General features: G+C 43.0%; 1 protein-coding gene across 2 annotated transcripts in view; it reads left to right on the top strand.

Annotated features, from left to right (window-relative positions):
* Positions 1 to 438: 438 nt before the first annotated feature.
* SRGAP1 (SLIT-ROBO Rho GTPase activating protein 1) overlaps positions 439 to 24,332 on the top strand; it is a 150,716-nt gene continuing 126,822 nt past the window's right edge. For both annotated transcript variants that reach the window (XM_034062883.1, XM_034062882.1), the window contains exon 1: positions 439 to 1,022. In XM_034062883.1, the coding sequence (XP_033918774.1) occupies positions 956 to 1,022 (67 nt within the window). In that variant the 5' untranslated portion in view covers positions 439 to 955. The remainder of the gene's footprint in view (positions 1,023 to 24,332) is intronic.

The following is a 24,332-nucleotide window of genomic DNA, read 5'->3' as shown; positions in this document are numbered from 1 at the left end:
CCCATCAGCACAGCCCTGCCCTGCCTCCATTGAAACAGGGAAGGAAAACCGGGTCCCCCAAGAGCACATCTCCCCTCCAGCCTCCCCACTCCCCGTGCGGCTCGGCGGCGGCTGCACACGGGGCTTTAACTTTCCCCTCCAGATCGAGGGCTTGCTGTCACCATATCGGCTCCTCACCCACCGTCCCCTGCGGACACCCGGACACCATATGCTCCCTTCGGGCCGCGGACGGTGACCCCTTCCCTCCCCGCCGGGCCTGCTAGGCCGCCCGCCGCGGGGCACCCCAGGGAAGCGAGCGGCGGGGCCTGCGGTGGGCGGCAGCCGGCAGGGGGGAGGCGGAGCGGGCGCCACCGGGGCCGAGGCAGGAAGGGAGGAGAGAGCGGTGGGAGGGCGGGGAGAAGTTTATTCCCGGAGACACCTCTGTAGGGTGCGGTGGGGACGCCGCCCCGAGCCGGCCGCTGCTCGGGTGCGGGGCTGGGACATGCGCCTCGGTGGTTAGTCACGGCGGGCAGCCGGCTGCGAGTCCCCACCCCGCCGACAGGAGTAACTAGTGCCGTCGGCGTGCGGACCGAGCGCGGCCGCCCGGCTGCTTCCCTCCGTCCCTTCCCGTCTCCACGGTGCGTGAGCAGCGATAACAATGGTGGGGCGCAGCCGCCGAGCCCCCGCCCTCGCCTAGTGGAATCGGGTGCCCTGTGGCGGCCCCCGGCCGTGGACCGCGTTGCTGCCGGCGGCGGTGCCTGGAGGCGATGGTGCCGGCTCCGGGGTTAGCCTGATCGCCGCCTCCCTGCCTCGCCGCCTCCCGTGCCGGCGGCGCTCCTAAGGGGCCAGGCCCCACCTCTCCCCCCCCCCCGCTCGCTCGGGCTTGTGGCCATCTCATCCAAGTTGGGAGCCCCTCCAGAACGGTGTTAGTAATTCAGCGTAGTAATTTAAAACAAGGAGAAGAAGCAAGTGGATAATGTCAACCCCGAGCAGATTCAAAAAGGACAAAGAGATTATAGCGGAGTATGAAAGTCAAGTGAAAGGTAAGCGCGGGGAGCGGGGACCCCTCCCGGGTGCGGGGCGGAGGTGGGGGGAGAGCCCCCCGAGGCGGGACGGGCACCCTGCCGGTCCCCTTCCCCGGGCTGCGGCCGCCCCATCGCTATCGCCGGCCGGGTGGTCGGTTCCTGCTGCCTGAACTTCGGGGCGGTGCCGGTTTGTGCGAGGGGCCGGCGGGGGCCGGGGCCGGGCGGCAGCTCGGCGGTGTCCCGGCGGAGCTCCTTCCCTTCCTCTGCCGACTTCGGAGACGCGAGGGAGGGGGATGAGAAATGGAACTGAAAAGGGCTTGGCAGTTAAACTGAGTCGGGAGACAATAGTGAGCCATGCTCCTTTCTTAAAGCACATGGCTGTGTCCTCCACCCTCCCCTCAGGGTTGTAGTTTCTGTGTTGGGCTGTAGAAGACGGCTAAGAATTACCCTTGACTATTGAATGAGCCCTTTCAGCCATCCCAGGAAGTATTTCAGCCTCGCATCGCCCGGTTGTATTGCATCCAACTATTGTGCCAAGGGCAGCGCTGGCATACTCTGGATTGAGCCACCAGCGCTTCCAGACCCTCGAGTTTCCTCTCGTTGCCTAGCGTTTTCTCCTCTGCCAGCGTCTTGGGTGGAACAGAGGATGGGAAAGTAACGGCATGGGCGGTGGGGTGTGGGTCTCCTGGTGCACATCCTTTTCTTCTGGGTGCTGTCGGGGAATATATTGCATAATACACAGACTGCAATAAACGCAAGCTTTGAGATGGATGCGAACCTGAAATGCAGCATTTAAAAAGCTATGCGATGTCTGAACACTATTAAAATGATGTGGGTGTGGGCACACGTTTGGCTTTATATACGTGGGGTGGACCTTCCTTGATGCTGCCCGCAATCTGCGATGTGCAGGACGGTGTCCCCATGGCCCTTGGGCTCCAGGAGCCCTCCTGTCCCATGCAGGCAAGGGCTGGGGACATTCAGACTGAGGTGTCTGAAACAGGGTGGGAGGGCTGTTTGTTGACTTCCTGTAATTGAATAGTAATTTTCCTCTTGATCCTGCAAGATCAAGTTTTCAAGACAATTCTTGGAGTTTCATTGCATTTATATTTACTCTTGTAAGAGGTAGGTTTTCAGTTGTCTTCTTTGTAAGCTTAACTTTTCTGTGAAAAGTACAGCTCACCAATGAAAGCCTTTCTGGGTCCAGGAAGGGATTTAGGCTTAAAATAAAAGACCTGCTGGGTAGGTGGGCAGTGAGGGATCTTTTCTGAGCTGGCAGATAGGCCATGCCTTAAGTGTCTGTTTGACATGGGCAGGGCTGAGGCAGCTCTCGCGTAGCTGGTGAATTCATTGCCATTGAGCCCTTGGAGGATTGGTGCTTCTGCCTCTCTGTGGAGATGGTACAGATTTGTCTTGATCACCGAGCAGAAAAACTGTTCAAGATCTTAAGCTCTCTGCAGAGTGTGCGCACTGTTCTTTACTTCCTCCTAACGTGATTGTTACAGTCTCAGCCTTTATTAACTACAGCCGGTTGCTATATAAGCTGATCTTTCAAGTAATGAAGGAAAAATGCCATGCCCTTCAGCTACGTGTATTGAATCATTTCACAAACAACTAAGATTAAGATAGAAAGCACCTCTGGTAACACAGCTCTCCTTTAGTGTGACAATCTACCATCATAATTGCAGAGGGAAGTGGTATTTGCAAACATGGCTTAATAGCAATTTTGACTTGCTTTGCTCCTTTGTGGTGGTCTGGGGTGTGTACAGTCTGCTTTCAACTGTCTTGCCTGAATTGTTGATCAGCAGCTGTTTGAAAAAGTATGCTGGGCTGGAAATTGTAGCCAGAGATGCATTTGCTTTAACCAGTAGGACTACAATTGTATTTCTGGTGGCAAGAGCTGCTTGTGCTAAGATATAATTCTGCTTGGTGATAGCTCAGTGGTACTGTAACAGTACCAGTATCATCGTGTGGTAACTTGAGGATCTTTCTGATACTGGGGGGGTTCAAGGGCTAAGAAAGCAGTCCTGATAGCCAGCAAGGTAAGTCCAAGGTAATGCAGGAAGAGTAGGTCCCTATATACTACTTAAAATGTCATATATTAGGATAGGAGAAAGGGTGTGGCCAGAAGCTTTTGCTGCTTGTGATTTCTGCTGTTTGCAGTGGCTAGCTCATTTCTCACTGCTGAGTTTAGTAACCTGAAGGATGTGGACAGTTTGGCTCCAAACTGGACATTTGAGGTCCTCTGGACAGGTGCATGCAGATGAATGTTAATACCACATATATCCTTTACCTTACTATGAGATTGCATTGAGCCCAGTATTCTAGAGCCCAGCATTCTGAACACCAGCATTAGCAATTCAGAAACCATACCACTGATGTTTGCATTTGTAAATCCTGTTGTAAGATGTCTGAATATTGATACTGGAGAAAGAAGGGCCTCTAATTTACATGTCCTGTGGGGTATGCATATGTGCCATATTTGGAAATGAGGATTTAACAGTGCCATTCTTCACATAGCTTTTCTGCTCTTAAGTCCTCAAATAAGAAGCAGTAACAGATGTTAATTGTTCTGCCCAGTTCCTGGGTGGTGTAAACTGACATCTTCTCCTTGAACTTTGTGGAGTATCAGTAGATTGGCTGTGCCGTTAATGGAGCTCATACAGAAACAGTAGAAAGGCTGCAGATGTCACCTGTTTGTCAAGCTGAAGTGGACAAGGTACTTCGGACTTGCTGGATAGAACATCTTACTGCACATGTTTTTTGCAACATCCCTGTTATTCAGACGAACTTCTGTAGAGAACTGTCCCAGTTGTAGCTGAAAGGAACAGCATAGAGAAAGCAGTATAACTTAAGGATGTCTAAATGCTGAAGTTAGATCTGAGTGGGGGATTACCTATACCCATTGTTTTGGGCAATGTAACGACATTATAATAGGTACCTTAATTTATAGATGTAAAGGCACATTGGGAGGATTGCTTGGTTCTGTAACTCTTATTCATTGGAAATGAGTTATCTTGGTATACTTCAGTTCCAGTATAGACTTGTTACTTGATAATTTTGCGGAAGCACCTACTTCTCAGCAGCGTTTCACTCTCTAACTCAAAAGCTTTAGGGAAGGCATCAAGAGTTTGTTTATTCAGGAACATTTTGACAGCTCTGAGGAACACCTTATATTATTGTTAAAATGGTTTGGGCAATGTGCCTTGTAGACTTTCTGCAGGCAGTACTGGATAACTGGGTAAAATGGCTTCTTAAAATGTCCTGGTCCATCCAGATTATCAGTTGCATGTGGGTTGTTTTTTTTAAGACTGTGATAATTGTATAGGCCCTCTGAAGTCATCAGAGGTAGGTTTCCTACCAAACTTGGAACTGGGGTGAGGAATACAACTAGAGCTATGAATTGAAAGGAATCCTGTTTAAATGAGCAGCAGACTGGTGGTATAGATGAAAGCTAAGTATTAACTTTCTAATACATGACCTCACTTAGATTTATTTGCAGCATTCCTTAACTCAAAGCTCAATTGAGTATGATAGCCTATTATTATCCTACCTTTTGTATTCTGATGACCAGTTGCTCCTTGGTGCTGCTGATAACATCAGCTAGTGTCTGTTGACAAAGTTATTGAGCAATCCACAGTAGTGAACAAATACTAGAGCATCCTCTGATGGCCATGTGCATATCTCAGGTATGGTGAAGGGTGAGCTAGTGAGACCTTGAATACCTTCTCTCTCTCTGGAGAAGAAATATGTAGTAGTGGCAGAGGATGGGGTATGCCACTCAATAGCTTTCATCATTCCAGTGTAAAACTGGCATGCTTACCTTCTTAAGACTTGTAATTGGCCTTCTGTGCACAGGAGAAATGTGCTTTGGATAGGTAAGCATTGTGCTGATTATCTGGGCCTGTCTATTCAGTGAGTTACATTGTGTGGTTTGAACTGTTGAGGATCCTTGGACCTCAACAGCCTCTTAGCACTTCCAGCTGCAAAGGACTGAGGGAAGAGCTATTTAGATGCTTCCTTTTTCCACCTTCATTTTCCAGTTGGAAGTGACTGAGTGGAAATATAAGCCCAAAAGCAGCTTTGTGAAGGGAGACACTTCCCTAAGATCACTGTTTGCATGGTGTTGAGAACAAACTACTTGCATTTTCCACCAGAAGAACTTGCTAACACTGTATTACACTGCCAAATTAACTTTTATGGGAAACAACAACTCTAATTTGTGAAACTGAATTTCAACTTCAGATTTAAACAACCACCACCAACAGAAACCTCTGTGAGGAAAGGGCAAGCTCTGAAACACAAATTGGGTTGACATTATAGTAAACTTACAAGTATTTTTAAACAAAAGCTTTCCCAGTGAGAACCTTGGTGCCTTGTGTGATGCCAGAATTGTGGAGGTTTAGTTCAAACAATCCTGATGGTACAGTTGCCAGTTTCCAAAGTTCAAGTTTATCAAGTGTGGTTTGGTAGGAATTTTTCTGATCAAAGAGCTTGACCACAATGAGTTTTGTCTTAGACAGAAAGGGTATTGTTCTCTGTGTTGTTTTTCAGCTAGAGTTACATGTTGTTTGAGAGACAGGCTAATGAAGGATAGATGCTTACCTTTTCCCCCTGCTTCTTTCTTGCTGCTCTCTGATCCTGCCCTTCAGAACAGGAACTTCAGTTGTCTGGGTAACTGTTAATGAGTTTGTCCTTGGCTATGCAGTGAGAAGGGGTGTCTGCAGGTTTAGATAGTTCAGTCATAAACTGAACAATCTCATTATTATTGTTATTATTTATTGTTATTTGGTAATGACCTATTCAGTGCTCTTGCTCTTCTCACAGCTTTCTTGGAATGAAAACTAAAGGAACTTGTTTTAGTTCAGTACTGTGTGCACTGTATTATTTGAGGGGTGCCCTACAAAAAGCCTGCTTTCCAGAGATTGGCATTGAGGAAGTTCAGAGCTTTTGGCCTCTATATTGCTATACAATTAGAGTTAAAAAAAGGTGCCTTTTCTTGGTACCATTTTGGAAATGGGGCCAACAGTCAGGAAAGTAGACTTTTTGTCTTGGTTTGACCACATACTGCTGCTGGTGTCTCCCAGTACTGCAGTGAAACTACATTTTATTCTTTTACTTTAATTTAAAGGTGAATAAAGGTGTAATTGCTGTAGCACACATGAAAGGGTAAGCAATGAATGGCAATGTGTCATTGATAAAGCTTACTCGATGTGTATGTCTTGTGCATACCTGGACTTCTTTTGTCAGTTTCTAAGAAAGCTTTAACTCTCTGAAGCAGTTTGGATCCTTTTATGATCACTTCTTTGGGCTTTTTTGCTTTTCCAAGCGTACTTTCTGTGCAGTTTTGCTATTGCAGCGCAATGCCCTAAATCATGCTAAGGTTCATTTAATTTCCTGCCATTATCTTTTATTGGTCACATTTTTATGAACTGAAGTCCTTGTTGCTAATAAAATGAAACTTATAGCTTTGAAATGGCTGCAGTGAGGCAGAATGGCATCTGAATATCATCTCATTCTCTGCCTCAAACTTTGCTGGGCTTAGATTTTTGGCTATTGTGAAAACTGGTCTCCTTGTCAGTCAAAGGTGATGGATGGTAGCACTGGCAAAAAGTGGGTCAGTGCTGTTGAGACTGGATAAGAAATCCCCTGCTGACCGTTACACAGCCTATTAGAAATCACTGACCATGACTTGACAGTGCAGCATGTCTAGTCTCTGTTTTGGGGAGGGCTGGACATGGGGGAGAGCACAAATGGAGCTAGGCAGGTGTTAGTGGAAGCTCCTATGGTTTTTGTTCTTTCCTTAACCTTTTTTCCAAGCCCCCAGTGCATCTAGCTGTCACTGTATCCCATGCCAAACCTTTCTGGTCTCCCTAGTGGAGATCAGTGCTATCTTAACTTGTATTAATCCCTATTAGAGTCTAATCTACTCTTACTGCTTGGCTTTCACAGGGCAAAATAGGCTTTGGAGTGTGGGGGTTTGTTTTTGTGTGCGAGTGATTAGTCTAAATGTGTACCAGGGCTCCTTGCACCACGTGTGCTGCTCCCTCTGCTTCCTGCAGGTTTTAGTTTCATGGCAGCATTTCCTCTGTGACTGACTTCTGCCACCTTGCCAGTTACCTGTCCACCTTCCCTGGGGCACCCCTGTGCTGTCTGCTCTGAGCTGACTGGGCTGATGCCATTAAGTGCTGGCCATCTCCAAGGCAAGGCTGGCTGACCTTGCTCTCAGCTGGCAGTCTGGGAGCTGTGAGTCATGAATGGCCTGTTCTGCCTGAAGTCACTTTGTGTCTTTTCCTTTCCTGCTTCTTGTCTCTCGGGCGCTGTGCCTAGCACCCTGAGTTCAGGAGATTGTGGGGGTATGTGTGTATGTATGCACGTACATGTAGAGGATGGGCAACAGCTGAAAACTGGAGGCAGGGTTGAAGGCACAATGACTTCCATTGCTGCTGGTATAACCACTAACAGGGATGAGCCTGACAGGTTCTGCAGTAGCAGATACTTGGTCTGAAGCGCATGGAGCCATTTCTGAGAGCATGGGATCGTCTTCTGGGTGAGAGGCAGAGCTGTCTGCACAGGAAGACTGCTTGCTGCGTGTGTTTTACATTACCAAGACTATATCTGGCACCAAAACCAAAGGAGTTAGTTATCGCTGCTCTTTTTCCTTTGTTTCCAAGCCTTAAACACTGCAGGCTGTTAGGGCAGTTTGTGTCGTGGCTTGGTCCTGTGGGAGTGCTCTAAGACAAACAGTTCACTTTGATCTATTGTAATGGGAGTGGTAATCCTGAGGCACCACTTCCTAAGGAATCTCCTGGTTTTTGCAGCTTGTGGAAGTTATTTTCTGAAGTGTGTCACAAGTCTGTTATAGCCACCTGGTAGGCTAAAGGTGGTGTATTCTGTTTTACTTCTGCTCTGCCCACTAATCTATCTTGTCCAGGCAAAACTACAGCTTAGTAACTGAACAAGGAAAATCTCTTCCATGTGCCCTTCCTTCTCTGTTCATGTCACTGTTTCTCAGGCATATACCCATATGAATTTCAAGATGCAGTATTCAATCCTGCATTATACAACCCACTGGAAACCTGGGGTTTACATGGAGGTGACTGTTTGATAAATCCAGCTATTGAGATGAAATTATGTTATGGAAAATCAAGAGTGTTTTGGAAATAACCCAAAGCAAATCTAACATTCTGTTTCCAAGAAGTGGATTGTATAGGGGCATAGCCATGGTCATTACTGTATTGCTCATGGCTAGTCAGCGAGTGCAAACATTATAATGAGCAGTTTGTCTTCTCTAAAAGGAGAAAATAGTTTATGGTTGGCACCATAAAATAATTCCACTGTGCACCAATTTAGGCGCATATTAATGCGGTAGGTGTTGCAGGTAGGAAGAGAAGGTGCTCTTCATAGTCTTCCACTTGAAACGTTTGGTCAAGAAAAGGAGCCAGTCTCCCATGTCAGAAAAATATGTAGGAAACAAGCATTGGCCAAACCACTAAATGCCCTTGGAAAATGCTGTGGAGAAAGCTTATGATTTATGATGTGGTTCTGTAATAATCACACCTCTGAAATGAGTTAAGGATGACCTATGTCATTAACTTCTAACTCTGTCCAGTGCAGGGCAGTGCAGTTGATCTGCTTTTAATGACGTCCCTCCAAAGGTATGTTGGTACTTGAACTTCATCTTCCTTGATCATAGCATCTGGGAGGGTGGCTTTAAATTACAGAGTGGCAAGAAAGGAAAAAAGTGTGAGGTAATGTCCCTGTCCATGGCAGCAGGGTTGGAACTAGATGATCTTAACATCCTTTCCAACTCAAACCATTCTGTGATGCTATGAACTTGCTTAGAAGTCTGATTATGGATTCATCAGTCAGAATACCCTCGTTAACTTTGTTATGTATTATTGACCAATAAAACCTGTTTGAGTTTCAGCTGCAGCCTCCTGAGACTTCCCATAACATATGTAGAAGTGCTGACAAGCAGGCAAGAGAGCTGTATTAGCATATTAACCAAAACATTCTCAATACAGTAGACATAAAATCATTTTTTATTGTGAAACAGAAGTTACAAAAAATGTAATTAAAGCACTTATGGTATAGTATTTCTTGTTAATTTTATTGGGAATAAAGGCAAATGCAGCTGGCTTACTGGATGATGACTTTCAGGAAGTAATGATTGTAACCCTTTACATAATTAGCTGGTGTGGGAAATATAACTGACTACTTCAGATTCATGTAAATGGATTGTCCAGACTCCGTAACTGACTCAGTGCTTACTCATCTGAATTACTACTTCACGTGTAGGATCTGCTAGCAGTGTGTTGGTGCTGTCTTGTGTTGGGAGTCTTCAGAATGCTGCTTTGACTTGTTTCTTCCAAGGTGTCAGAAGTGGAGTGGTGCACACTTTTGGCTTTGCTCTGGCTGTGTGTTAAACTAAGTAAGGAGGTGTGCAGATCCCCTTTCACTTTCCAGTGTACATTCTTTCATAAGGTAAAAGAAACCACTCTTTACTGTTCTAGCCAGTTCCAGAATATCTGCCTCCTGAAGATCAGAGGAATCTGTTCATGTTCACAGAGTACAGCAGAAGTCTAATAAGATTCAGTGATAGTTCTTGTGCGGCTCTGTTCTTTTAGCAACCTGTTGTCTTTCAAGCCTTGCTGTTCTCTGCTTTTCCCCTCTGACTCTTTTTTAACAGGAGAGGATAAACAATCTGAAGTGCTAGGTCAGAGGCAAGATAAAGTAAGTATTCAATACCAATGTGAGCATGCATTTGAACCGAAACTTTCAAAGTCAACAGTTAAGTTACTGTTTTAGAAAGTAATAGAGAAATTGAATGGATTGTAAGTCATTGTTGGGTTTTTATTATTATTATTATTATTATAGAACAAGATCTATTATTCTGTTTTTCGTGCTGGGGAAACAAAACAAAACCCCAAAACCAAACTTTAGCCTTTTGTCATTACTGGTTTTTGCTTTTTTCTTTTTTTGAAGATGCCAACTGTCCAGTATAGAAAAGATTATAAGATAGGATTGTGTGTGGTAACAGGAGACTAGACTTGATGATCCATACAGTCCCTTTCCTTAAAAGTTTTACATTTGTGGTAGTTCAGGGCGCCGTATCAGGCAGCTGTCTAGTGCCCCTAGTCATTGTTCTTGCTTCCTAGATATGCTGCAATACAAGCCTCTGTACCAAAACACGCTGAGACTAAGTTGGTAGGCATAAAGTTACTTTTACTCCTTGGCAGTATTTATGCAAAATCAAAAGGTATGTCAAGATAGATAATGAAAAGATATCTAAAAGTATATCAAAAGATATACTAAAAAGAAAAAAAAGTTCTCACCCTTAATATAAGATACTTAACACACCAAAGTTGTTGTGTTTAGATGGCGCAGCGTGCTCTTCCTCTTGCAAAGCACTAATTTGGTGATTAGTAGAAATGAAAGTATATAAACTTCTGTTCATAGATGCCTTGTGCAAATTGACATCATTGCATTCCTAGCATAAATAATATCAGCTCCATGAAGAAAGCTGTGTAATGAAAAGGTAGCTCATTTGTTTTGTATTGCAAAGGGATAGCTGGTGTGTTTAAGAACTTGATTTAGGTGAAGAACCTGATTTAAGAGCTTGTCAATTATGCTGTCTTTGCTGCCCAACAGAGTACTTGAGGTTAAGACCTAAAGTAATAGGGTTGTGTGCAGTCTGTGCCTTTCTTGAAGTAAGTTCTTTCCAAGTAACTGCACAAAGTTAGTGAGATTCTTAATGTTATGCCAGAAAATAAAGCAAAAGCATTATCTCTTCAGATGCTGTTGCATTGAAGCATCAGCCACATGCAGAGCAGGAGAAGGTCCTCTGTGCAGAAGAGATGAGCCCGGTACAGGTAGCATGTCCCACCTACTAGGTGCCTCTCCTAAAAGGTGCTGTGAAGGAGCCTGGCAGCACTTCCCCAGCAACCTTCTATGAGCTGTCTGTGTGCATCTACAGCAGAGCTCATCGGATTATCATGAACTGTATTGTAATCCTTTAATTGCCAGCCACTTATGATGCCATGATATTGTAGTTATGGGTCAAATCCCATGCTGCTTAAGCAGTACTCCTGCTGCTGTGTTTAGCATTACATGTGGGTTGGTAGAGTACACTACCCTTCACAATCCTGACAATATGGTATTATAGAGAAACAAACAGCCAGGAGCAGCATCTCTAACTGTCCTGTCCTTTTTACCTAACCAGAGTTACTGACCTTCGCTGGAGCCTAGACAGACAGTTCTCTACCAACAAACTTGTTTAAGCTAGAACCTGTAAAATAGGACTATGGCATAAAATGTTCATTTTTCAGGTTTCTGCTAGGCCTGAGGGCTTATGTGGTGTGAGAGTTGGAGGTTTATTGTTTTCCCTCCAATCCTCCTTTGAGACTTCTTCCTGCTTCATGTGTCTTCTGACAAGGTTTTAATGCATTATTATGGTAACTATTCTGAATAAAGCCATTTTAAGGTGGCATGGTATCTGGTCTTGTGGAGATGTCTCTGGTACTTTAAGCAATGAAAAATATGAATATGTTAATGGCAAAACTGTGGACAAGAAGAATAGGCCATATTTGAGCAGGGCTGCAGCACTGCTTCTACCTGCTAACATGGTAGAAAAACGGGAAGCAAATATGGAATTGTGTGGCTTTGGCTGACTGTATCTACATATGGAAAACTGGATCATCTTTTCCTTTAGAGACTGTTTTTATGTTTGTAAGAAAGTCCAATGAAGTATATGTATGTTACAGTAGACTGCAGTGGGGCACGCAGTACTGAGAGGCTGATGGAACGGCAAGGATAACTCTGACTACCAAAAACCAAGTAGCTAATAGGGGTAAAATTTGCTTAGCAGCTTTCGCCTGACTGTTGGAGCATCTGTTGGAAACCTTTGTGGGCAGTCCCTGATAACTGGTTTGATAATGCAGGAAAACCTTTTATATATCAAAAAGGCAAGGTAAATGAAAATAAGAGCCAATGTGTAATTCCTCCAGTACCTGCCACCCTGACTAGGAAAGTGATGGGTTACTGGTGAGAGGGGTGGGTTGGCAGAGGGACTGTTGGAGGAGATACCAAGCACATGTCTTGTTGGTGGCCCTCTGTCTGGTCCAGTGTACCTCTGTGTCATTCTGTGGTGGTTGCTGGATGGAATGGGAAGGTCTCTCAGGCTACGCCAGCAGTTTTCACACTCTTCCATATGGGCTCAAAGTGGCTTAAGGTGAAAAATATTCTATGGGATTAAGTCCATAAAAAACTCTTAGTTCCTGTGTTTGCCTTTCAGGTGCCATGTTTAGGTCCCCTTTAGGTGTAGTCTCACTTCAGAGGTGTCTGTGGGTATGTTTATGTGACTGCATATACTGGCCTGCATGTTTATTCTGCAGACTGTTGGCGAGAGTTACAATTTGAAACTCAGCATCTCACTAACATAGTTCCTTATTTATAGACCCGAATCTGCCTTGCCTTCAGCTGGCAGAGGCAACAGATGAGTGTTGGCCCCATCCATGCTGATGTCATCTAAGCTGCCACCAGAGAAGACCTGAAAACATTAGCTTCTTTTGCTGAGCCATGTGGAAATATGCATGTAATAGCAGCATTAGGAATCTGATCAGTGCATCCTTCCTAGTGAGCAGATCATTTGCCTGAGGAGTCTGGTTTCACACCTTTGTACCTTTATCTTATTAAAAACAGAGTCTTTAATCCAGCTCTCCCACCTTTCAAGTGATTACCCTGAGAGCTAGGGAACAGAGTATTCTGGGATAAGACTCCCCGTTTTCTTGTTTGTTGAAGCTCTCCTGCTTTTTTGCAGCCTTAATGAATATTTAATTATTTACAGAGTGATTATGAATCCATTGCCTGGCAGTTAGAGCAGTCACCTGAGAGCTAATGGTTCTCACTATGTATTCCAGCAAGTATGTGTTTCTGCTCTACTTTGTTTTGAAGGAAATGGAGATGGGGAAGGGCTGTAGGATTGAAGTATATTTGTGACCATTCTAAATTAAGAATACTGCATTAATCTGGAGGGAGAAGTATTCGGAGGATACCTTATTTATTCATTGCATGTGGTCATACAGTATATGGGGAAAAAACCCAACCCTTTACTTTGAATTGGTTTTCTTAATCTTGAATTGTTTTTTTTCAACCTTAACACTCTGCCAGGATTTAAGGCAATTTTTGGCAGATTGTCTCTAATTTTGCAGGAAAATCTATGAAAAAAGGGAAAAAAAATCTGCTCAGAGTTATTTGAAAGGTTCACCAATGAACGATTGTTTGCACAAACCTTTGCTCGGATAACTCTTTCTGCAGCAGCACTCGCCTCATAGAGCATATTCAGGCCTCTGTCCCATGGCAGTTCTGCTCTCCCCAGTTGCTAGATCGCAGATTCACAAACAGCTTTCATTGCAGCCACTAGAATCTTAGTCTGCAAATATTCCTGATGTATTTCATATTTGTGAAGAGCGGGATTGAGGTTTGGGTTTTGGGTTTTTTTTGAGGATGGAAAAATCACCTCAACTGATGTTTAAGGAGGATGGGTCTGCAAATATTAGTGAGCAAGTCTGTAGTTGTTAGTTAAATAACAGCGAATGTTTGGGGGTTTAGTGACTAGAGGGGAATGATCACAGTGTATTAATATAGCTGTGAGAAGAAGGAAACCTGAACGTGGCAGTTGATCAGGTTATTTCCTTGCAGAAGTGTTCTAGAGGGCAGCAGACAGTAGTCAAGAAGCCAAGGTACTTACAGATATTTGGCTTACTTGGGTGTATTAACATGCATATTCTTTCCTTGTACTACTTCAGCTGCATGTGGTGAAGTGAGGTTGTTTGAACAGCTGTGTACAAGTACTGTAGCTCAGAATCAGGCAAGAAGATAGAAGTGATTAAAATCTCCAAATCCTTTTCAACCTCATTTAAAAAGGGAGTTTAAGAAGACTCTTCAGGCACGTTTCTGAATTTGTGCACTGATGTATTTTGTGTTGGCAAGAACAATTTGTTCTTAGTTCTGTTCTGAACTCTACTCAGTTACCCAGTAATTTGTTTGGCTACTCATTTGATTACCTTTTTTGTTTGTTGTTTGATTGTTGGGGTTTTTCTTTGTTGTTTGTTTTAATTTGAATGAATATGAATGTTTTGAATTGAATTTTAGTTAAATGAATAGCTATTACATCCTGGATTGCTAGCAGTTCCTACTGGATAAGAGGATGCTTATAAGCTTATGAAAAACACTGTAAATAAGGAGATAGAATATATTTGAAGACTTGCTAGAAACTTCAGTTCCCTAAGTATTTACATGTAATCTGTTGTCTTCACAGTTGTAAAATCTGACTTGCAGAGCACATGCTGTTTACATTATATAGCTTTGTTTTTCCTCAGCATTGCTTGTGTTAGGATATTTGAAGGTAAAAATTTAACTGTAAGTACTTTTCTGTTGTTTTAGAAAACATCACTACAATTACTTTTTTTCCTCAGTTCATAAGATATCAGTAGAATGGGAGATCATGGGATTTGCTATAACTACCTCTAGTTGGAGAACCTTTGCCTTGCTTGTAGGTCTATTTGCAAGATGCTCTCAAAGACTTTTTTAGGTTACAGCTTGAACATTGCATTGTGCACTGGGGGTTCAGACCTGTTGTTAGGATCATATGGGTTACTGTTCCTATTACAGTGTGTTTATAACCTTGGACTTACCCCTTTGAATCTCATCTCAAGAGTCTCTGATTTTGGGAAGACATGTTTATGCTGTGGTTCTTGTGCAAATATACTGAACTTGCCAAAAAAAAAAAAAAACATTTTTGGTCTTTCCTCTAAGTGTGGTACTAAACTCTGCTCTAACTTAGAATCATAGAATAGTTAGGGTTGGAAAGGACCTTAAGATCATCCAGTTCCAACCCCCTGCCATAGGCAGGGACACCTCACACTAAACCATGTCACCCAAGGCTTCATCCAACCTGGCCTTGAACACTGCCAGGGATGGAGCATTCACAACCTCCCTGGGCAACCCATTCCAGTGCCTCACCACCCTAACAGTAAAGAATTTCTTCCTTATATCAAATCTAAACCTCTGCTGTTTAAGTTTCAACCCGTTATCCCTTGTCCTGTCACTACAGTCCCTAATGAACAGTCCCTCCCCAGCATCCCTGTAGGCCCCCTTCAGATACTGGAAGGCTGCTATGAGGTCTCCACGCAGCCTTCTCTTCTCCAGGCTGAACAGCCCCAACTGTCTCAGCCTGTCTTCATACAGGAGGTGCTCCAGTCCCCTGATCATCCTCGTGGCCTCTTCTGGACTTGTTCCAACAGTTCCATGTCCTTTTTATGTTGAGGACACCAGAACTGCACACAATACTCCAAGTGAGGTCTCACGAGAGCAGAGTAGAGGGGCAGGATCATCTCCTTCTACCTGCTTGGGCAAGAGCACTTAATTTAAGGTGAAGTGAGATCTTAATCTCAGGTGATTGAATGCACTGACAAGAGTCTCCAGAAGCTGACTGAAGATAGCCCTCTCAAATGAAAAACCAGGTACCAAGTTCCTTGTAATTTGATGCAGACTACTGGTGTGTCCCTTTGTGAATTTCATTTTTTCCTGTAATGCCCAAGTTTTTTGCTGACATCTGGTAATTAGTCAGATCCTCTTTGCTTTAGTTTGTGGTTTTGCAAGCAGTGAGGTGGGCCTTGCTGAAGCAGTGCCCCATAGGGATGGGATGCAGCCAGAGCTGTTAAGTGCTGCTGAAACTCCTCCGTTGTCTGTAGGTATGTCAATTCTCTCTAATGAGCCTTGGCTACAGGAAAAGCTTGAGACCCACTGCTGTAAAATTTCAGTCAGTTAAAGCATTAGGCTTTGTTATATATTCAGTGCTCTGAATAGTTGCTAACTAATGCAGGGCTGGAGGCATGAATGAAGTGGTATTGCTTTTACAAGCAGAATAGTAGCTGCCGTGTGTGTCCTGTTATGCGCAGCCTTGTTTACACACATGAATTTATTGACCTCACCAGAGCTCTTAACCTTCCTAGGGCTACTAATCTCCATAAATGCCTGCAGGATTGGGCTTAATTTTGGCATGGAAATATGCAAAATGAATGAATCAAACTATTAGTCACTGTGTTTTACAGTAAAACATCATGACTTAGTCCCTCAGTCCACGTGGCTGGCTGATGCTTGCCTAAGAGCTTGTACAATCTGACCCATGCTTTGGGAATTCTGACTTTTTAAGTGGAGCAGAGACTGTTCTGACACAATGGAAATGTAATACAGAGTATACTGGAGCAAAGCAAGAACTGTCACTTGATTCAGATACAACAATTACTGTTGGTTGTGGACAGGATTATGCACACTTTACAGAATGTTTCAGTAGTGCTCAGGATGCCTTGTGAAAACTGTAGTGGAGATGTTTTCAATTTACTGAGTGCTGTTTCCCTTTTTTGCATATAGTTTAACTGAAGGATGGTACCGTAAAGTAAACTCACTTTTAAATTTCATTGGAGGCACTGAATTGTGGAGCTAATGGAGATAAATGATGTGAATGTCACTTTCACTCTGCACTATAAAAGGCAAAAGCACAAACACAGTAACCATGAGGCTTTTTTTGATATTTTAATCTTTTAAACCTTTGGAATGTTGGTGCGCTTGAAAGGGCTTCTAAATCCATTGGTTAGTCTGTGCTGTCTCATATTGTGCTCCAAATCGTAGCAGATAAAGCAAGAGTGATCAGAAAGCTTAATGTAGTCACAGCGTCACGACCTGTTATGTAAAGCAACATTTGGCAGGGCCTTCCCAGCTGCTGTAAATGAATGTTAACAGCACTTTATCATCTGCTTTCACTGTCTTTATTACATAATCTGAATATTTATGACCCTATTAATATGTTTAGCTGTGAAGTTGCAGTATTGATGGAATGAAGGTTCCAAAGAACAAGGAGGATGACTTTTGCTTCAAGGACAGAGGTTATATTAATATTAAAAAGCTTTGAGTTCATATTGCAAAAAAGTTTCCTGAATTGCTTTACAGATGTGGTGTGTGTGCTATTTCCCTAAACATTGTAATGGGAAAAGTATTCTGGTGATGGGATAGTGATGCTGGGCTTCATATGTGTATAAAATACTGAGCACTAACCAGAAAGTGGTGAGTTTTGGTTTTAGATGCAAGTGTCTAAATCCATACGGATGACACTCTGGAGTCTTGAACAACGACAGCCAGCCCATGGACCATAGACCAGACCTGGTTTATCAGAATTAACTCCATGCAGAGAGATGATCCTATTAGGATGTGGGGGCAAGCTGCAGACCAGGTTGTTATCATAGAGATTAATCTTCTCTTTCTTTGGAGAGATGGAATACCAAGATCTTGCTTTTCTCCCCTCTAGCTTCCACATGCTCTCTTTCTGATATGACTAGATATATTGTTGTCTTGTGACCTGAAATGCATGTCACATAATTAGGGTATGTGTGCACTGCATTATATGGCTGGAGGCTATTTGCAGATGCTGTCACATCACTAATGCACACTTGCCTGTATTGTGAGTGTACTTGGAATGTGTGGGAAGGTAATACAAGTGGTCAAGAGATGAATGAGGAGCTGTAGGGTATTTCCTTTGGGAGCCTCTTGGATTATATTCTGCCCCCAACAGAACTGAATACTACCATTTCAACAGACATCTGCAAAACTCTAACCAGATCTTGAGAGGTTTGACACTGTTGTGGTCAGTCGCTTCCACCTATGGAATTTACAGGTGGTGTTGGTATCATGCTTCATTATCATTCTGCAGGATAAGCAGCTCAGCTACAGACACATGCCTGCAGGTTGCCTGAAGAAAGCTGAGTTGGATTTGTTTTGAGTGGGGTGAGCTTGTTGGTCACTCTGAATTGAAAAATCTATAGCTTGTCTAAAAGCTGCTGTCCTGTGTGTCTTGCCACTGATTACAGCTGTCTGGGAAATGCAGATGTTTGTTGGAGAACCCTTTTGTTTGCAAAAGCCTCATGGGAGGTAGTGCCAAGTCCTGTGGTGTGTTCTAACACAATACCTAATTCTGAGTAACAATGGTTGTCTCTTAATGGTCGCTACTTGCACCTTCTCCACAGTTCAGACCTCATGAGCTGGTGCAGGAGGCAGCTGCACATGACTGTAAGTGTGCAATATGTTAGAAATGTAAAGGTAGGTGGGTACAGGGTGTGGAGTGTTGGAGACAGGAGGAAAGTTTAAATTTATACTTATTTTTTTATAGTTATTTTGTCCCCAAGCCAGTTTGTTATAGTGACTGCTGAGCCCCAAAGGACTCTCTTCCCTTGTGGAGATGAGAGATTTAAATATGTATTGTTCTTCTGGGCAGTGGTATTGAACAGTCAAGTAAGGTCCTTAATAGAACAAGGAAACCTTTAATTAGGATGAGTTGCAATCGCAGTCTTTTTTGCTTTGTGTAAGAGAAACTTGCATTAAATCAGATGAATAAATAAAACAATGGATGGGGTGGGGGAAGTTTGGAAGAAGCACATCTGTTTACAGAGTTAAGTGCTGAGTTTATAATAAAGCAGTAATTTTTACTTGGGAAGCTCTTAAAATAAGATTCTCCTTCTCCACATCCCTGAGCATCTGAGTCAAGATATTTTAAGGACATATTTTTCGACTTATTCAGTGGTTTGGTTTTGGGTTTTCTTGCTCACTTTAATTTTTCATACAGGAAATACCTTTATTGCAATGTAAAATTAATAGCAATGCTTATAACTGTTATATTTTGGGTTTAGGTCTGTACATGCATTGTAATGGCATTTTTCCCTTACTCATCTTTGTACTTCAATTTGTGTGATCTAAATAAAAGGTGGTATTTCCTTTAAACATGAAGAATGACAGGGATCTTTTCTGGTCTGTTTTGGGGTGTACATTGCTCTGTGTTGCCAAGTTCCTGAAGTCAGTAACCTCCTGCACAGCCTCAGCAAATTGCAAGTGTGCAATAAATTATAAAGCTGGGACCTTTAAGGAATAACGTGTACTAGCTTCAAGGGTTTCTTAATTTGTCTTTGACAAACCCACAGAATACTGTCTCCTCCTCCCAACAGTCACTGGTAAGAGGAAGCCTAGCGGATTTAAAGCTGGGTTTTTTTTGCACTAGCTTATCTAATTTTTACTGGCTTAATATGTGTGATGAGACAGTGGAATAATCTCATGTCTTAAATGCTTTTTATAAAGGAACACCTCAAAAAGATGCTTGTGATGAAGCTTTGGCCTTCTGTCCTATGCCTGTCTTCTGCAGTTTAAATGTCGAATCCAACAATGATAAAAGACTGCTGTTGTCTGGGAAACAATTGATTGTACTCTTTGTTTGGGTTGAAAAACTCTAGGGCATGGCACACAACAGCCCATTTCCCTGTTTACCTATACTCTGGGTATTTGACATCCTCCTGCTCTTGCCTATCAGGAGAGTGCTTACCAGAACAAATCCATAATGCCTCTTTAAAGGGCCTTATCAAAACTCACTAAATTCAGAAGAAAGCTACTATTGAGTTATTGGGCTTTTGGTCAGGCTTCTGGAGAGGGAAGTAGCCCTTTGCATTAATGTATCTTCATTGGTCAGAAATTTATTTTGTGGACAAGTCTAGAAATGTAACACTCCAGTTTTACTCATGAACATTAAACTCCATTTAAGTGCAGAACACTCCATCTTTCTTGTGGAGGTGCAAAGGATACTTCACAGTAACAGTATTCTTGGAACGTGTTTAAATCTGTTGCCCTGACCCACAACCTGAGCCCACTTTGCTGCATCCCATATGAGTAATTAGTTTGCAGAATAAAACTATTGTCTTCCCTCCCCCTGGAACAGTCTCCGCTGGCATGTGGGATTCTTTACCAGGAAGGAGAGGCAGGGACATTGTGTTGCATTTATAGAATGTGCTACTAAATGATTCTTCCTGTTGCCTGACTTGATCATGACTGGCTCTTGTTTGTCACAAGGATCAGTATGGTAACCTCACATAAGGAAGATGCTAATAACTTGACAGCAGATATTTAAAAAGGTCTTTTTTTCCTGTATATCGATTTGGGCCCACTGCCTCTTGTCCTTTTGTTTGGCATCACTGAGAAGAGCCAGTCTCCTGTCTTCCCTCTTCCTTTCCCCTCTCACCCATTAGGTATTTTTAAACACTGTTAAGATCCAATTTGAGTCTTCTTCAGGAGGAACAATCCTAACTCTCTTGGCTTCTCCCTATATTTCAGATGCTCTGGTGCTTTAATGATCTCTGTGGCCCTTTGCTGGGCTCTCTCTAGTATGCCCATTGTACTGGGTAGCCCAAAACTGGACACAGCACTGCAGATGAAATCTCAGCAGTGTTGTAGAGACAAAACAATCTCCTCCCTTGACCTGCTGGAAACATCTTCATAGTGCAGCCCCATTCGTGAGCTTGAAGAAGGGGATCCTTGAAAACCAACCAGCTGTCCTAGACCCTCTTCTCTCCAGGACGGTGTCCCATGGGCTGGTAGTAGGTCCTTGAACAGCCCAAAGTCTGTTCTCCTGAGGTCCAGATACCCAAGGCAATACAGAGAAAAGGGGGTGGCCTACAAATTCAGGGTATTGTAGGAACTGATTGCTGCCATATCTTGATGGCTTTCGGTGTTGCTCTTCTTGGAGACATTTTGTCATACTAGGACAGCTCAAACACAAACTGGCCCTGCTCCTGTTGAGGAATTCCTGAAACTGCTCTGTCCAGGAAGAACAGAGAGAAATGCATTGCTTGTAAAATTCCCCATGACTACTCAACAGGTCATTTGTGTAGATTAGGAGATATTGTTTGTTTGTTTTTCCCTAGCTCAAATTTAGAATCTGTGCCTTAATCCACATAGGATGGAACACATGGTAATGATGCACCAGCAGTGAACGTGTGTTTGTGATGGATAGATTTATTGAGCTAATTAAGTAAATTTAATACAGTTTAGATTCCGTAATTAAAGCAATCGGGAAAATGCTAGTATGTAGTTATTAAAGTCTGGATTGATACGAAAGATTTTGTGAATTAATGTCTCTGATTAAAGAGTGATACTCCTCTGTAATCATTTTAAACCTATCTGATACTGAATAATCCTAGAGTAAGTGCTGCGGAGCAGATTTAGGACAAGAATGTCCCTAGGTCAGTGATATAAACTAACTATAGTCTTTGTAAGAATTCTCTCTGTGAACAACAACAACAAAAATGTATATCTGCCATCTTAATTGAACTCTTGAATTCATGCCTACAAACCAAATGAAAATGGAAACTTTATATGTCTTGTCAGCAAATTGCAAGCCATCAGTCACAGCTACAGATGAAAGCTAGCACGACCTACATCTGTCGTGTTGCTACAATGGTGCCGGCATTGCAGTTCCATTGTTTAGGTTTAGGGTCAAGCCTGTTGAGACCTCTTTTTATTCAGCTTTGAATGTATCCATTTTCATTAAGTTTTTCAAAGCCATATGAAAGACTCAGCAGGGCAAGGTGTAGCAGTGTCAGACCCAAGTTAGTCTGTCTCGTAGTCACAGATGGTCACTGCGATTGTCCACACCAGTCTACCACCAGAGCTGCTATTGAAAGGGCACAAAACTGATGGTACAAAGGGACGCCTTTTTTCCCCATCAGTAAATGAGGCTACTGTTGCTCTGAGCTGGCATTGTCAGAGGTTTTGTGAAGGAGAAGAATGCCTGTTGACAAACCAGTTTCCATGCTGAAAAATGCTACCCCTATTCCTAAACTTAAGAGATCTTTCCTTGGGTGAATAACTCTGTCTGACTAATACCAGGGTGGCATTTGTAAACTATTTTAATTGATTATGGGGATGATGGCTGTACTGGGAGGTCCAATGCTGACAGCAGTAAATGCAAGCCTGTTAATGTGCTAAACAAGGCATGCTTCTGTTTCGTAATTCCATTAGAGGAAAATCTCTTCGGCTGTACACTGTTAAAAACATCGGGGGCATTAATTGCTATTTTTCTGTGTTTAATCTACAAATGTTAATGTGTCCTGATGTGGATTGAAGGGGTTTGGTGAGTTGTCTCCTGGAGTTACGTAACTTGACTAACCATGTACCAAATATCTTACTTTTCGCACAATAAAATATGTTAGAGGTAGCAAGTAAATATCCCAAATCTTCTTTATTGTCAAGGTGAATGTACATTTTGTTGTGTCTTTAAACAGAACAGCTTTTTCCAAGTGTTACCTACTATTTCTCTCCCTTTTTGGTACGGTGGGGTGAAAGCCCCTGCACAAATGCCCTGCCTGTTTGTTAGCAGCCTGGCAAAGGTTCTGGTGAGATTAAAGTAGTTCTTGCCTGAAAGAACAATAAAAAGCAATAAAGCCGATTCCTGTTGTATGGGATCCTTTGTGGCCTGTGACAGAACAGTTTACCACTGGCAAGGGAAGCCTTAAAATTCAAGTGACTGCAGTGATGAAATGGATGCTTGCTCCTCGATGGGAAATATCAAGCCTTTATAGAGACTGGTTGAATTATTCACCACATAACATTTAGGATTCATACCTTAATAATTAATGTGTACATTTTCTCATTGGTTTATTTTTTTGCCACCCTTATCCTCCTGAAGCTGTCCCATTGGTTAGCCTCCTGTGCTATAGTGGAACTTTTCAGCTCCCGAAGGCCTTCCATAATTTCTGAGTGGCCCCTTGCCTCAGGAATTTCATAGCACTCTGACTGCATGAATGCCTGTTTGTTCTGCTGATCTGGGAGTCTCTTGGTGCATGGAATGTCTTGGCTAGACAGGTATAAGTTACAGAAGAGTATATTTCTACATGTAGTGTAGAGGTAATGAACCTCCTAAAGTACTTTGGCTTGCAGTCACCAGAATTAAATACTTGTGTGATAAAGATAGAACTGGAAAAAAAGTAGTATTTTTTCCCATAAGATGCAAATAATTTGCAGAGGGATTGGTCTCACTGCTCCAGAAAGAAACTTCCAACTTTCTTCTGCCTGGATTATTCTGTTCACAAGAGAATCTAAAGAATGAGACTTTTGCTGGGAAAGACATGAATATTGATGATTTTTATGATTCTGAAGAAACTGAAAGGAATTTGACACTGACCTAAAGCTGAGTCATTTGTGCAACCAGTCTTTCTTAGCAACCTCAGTCAATGCTCTCTTGCTTCTGTGGCCATGCCTTCTGCTGCCTTGCGTGGGCTCAGCTCTGGGATTATTTTCCCATTTCTGCCCTACTACATGCAAATAATTTCTAACCAAACATGATGTAAATCATTAGAATTTGTCAGTAGTGACTTCCTGGAAGCTGTGTCCTGTTTGGGATGGCTTCTGTGCTTGTGGTTTCCTTTCTCATAGCCAGCCTGTGTTTAGCATGATGTCAGCATAGATTGTGCTGCGTGTATTTCAGGCAGAAGCCTTTCCCCATTGTTTCTGATGTAACAGGTGCTGGGAGACTGAGCAATAAGTGTAGTTGAGCCGAGCACTACAGAATTCACCGTTCGGAAGCCTTGTGCAAAACCAGTCAGCCTCTGGAAGCCAGGGACTGCAGAGCTCCAAGGTCTATGATTCTGTGACATGATCAGAGCCTGGTTCCTCCATTGCCAGAAGTAACTGGCCTGGGCTAGGCTAGGAACACCCATAGCTGCTTCCAGCAGTGCCTGTGCCAGGATCGTCCTGCACCTACCTGATGTGTGGAAGGCTTTTCTGACACCATTGTTTCTGTGTTCTGGGAGCCTACCCCCTATGGATAGACAGCCCATCAGTGAAGTAGTCGGGCACTGGTCTAAGTTCTGTTTTAAGTAATACTGAGAAAGAACTGTTTCAGGTTTTCCATCATTGTCAGAACAGGAATACAACTTCAGCTCCACATTTCGGCTTCAGTTTAACTCCACGTCCAGAAAGAAATTAAGCCCTGTCAAATGCACTAGAGTCAAGCAGAAGATCTTATTGACACATCAGTGGGTTGTACCAACAGAACAAGTACTTGCTAAGTTTCATTTTAAGATATTGCTTTCTGGTGTTGCATATGGGCTGAAATTTCTAAGGATCAATAAATCTAAAGCAAAAACTTTTGAGTATAGTATGCTCTGCTTAAGGAGTAGTTCCTGATCTGTTTAGACCAATTGTACCTTCTTTGTCTGGTTTCAGATATGGCTCTAAGTCAGATGAAACAGTACATTCAAAACCAGTTGAAAGATCTAAGGGGTAGTTTGTGTGGTGTTGGTTTGGGGGCTTTTTGGTTTTAGGTTTACTTTACAATTAAGGGAAAATCTATGCTATTAGTTGTCCCAGAGGAGTTTAGTTATTAAATAAAATGTGCTGGCTGCATAAATTATATTGAGGTTTGAGCTTTCAGGTAACAGCAGCATCCTGAAAAAACGG

The sequence above is a fragment of the Melopsittacus undulatus genome, chromosome 5, assembly GCF_012275295.1.
Source record: "Melopsittacus undulatus isolate bMelUnd1 chromosome 5, bMelUnd1.mat.Z, whole genome shotgun sequence".
NCBI classification, from domain to species: domain Eukaryota; kingdom Metazoa; phylum Chordata; class Aves; order Psittaciformes; family Psittaculidae; genus Melopsittacus; species Melopsittacus undulatus.
The sequence above is the reverse complement of the archived record's forward strand: the minus strand, read 5'-3'. Positions and strand labels throughout refer to the sequence as shown.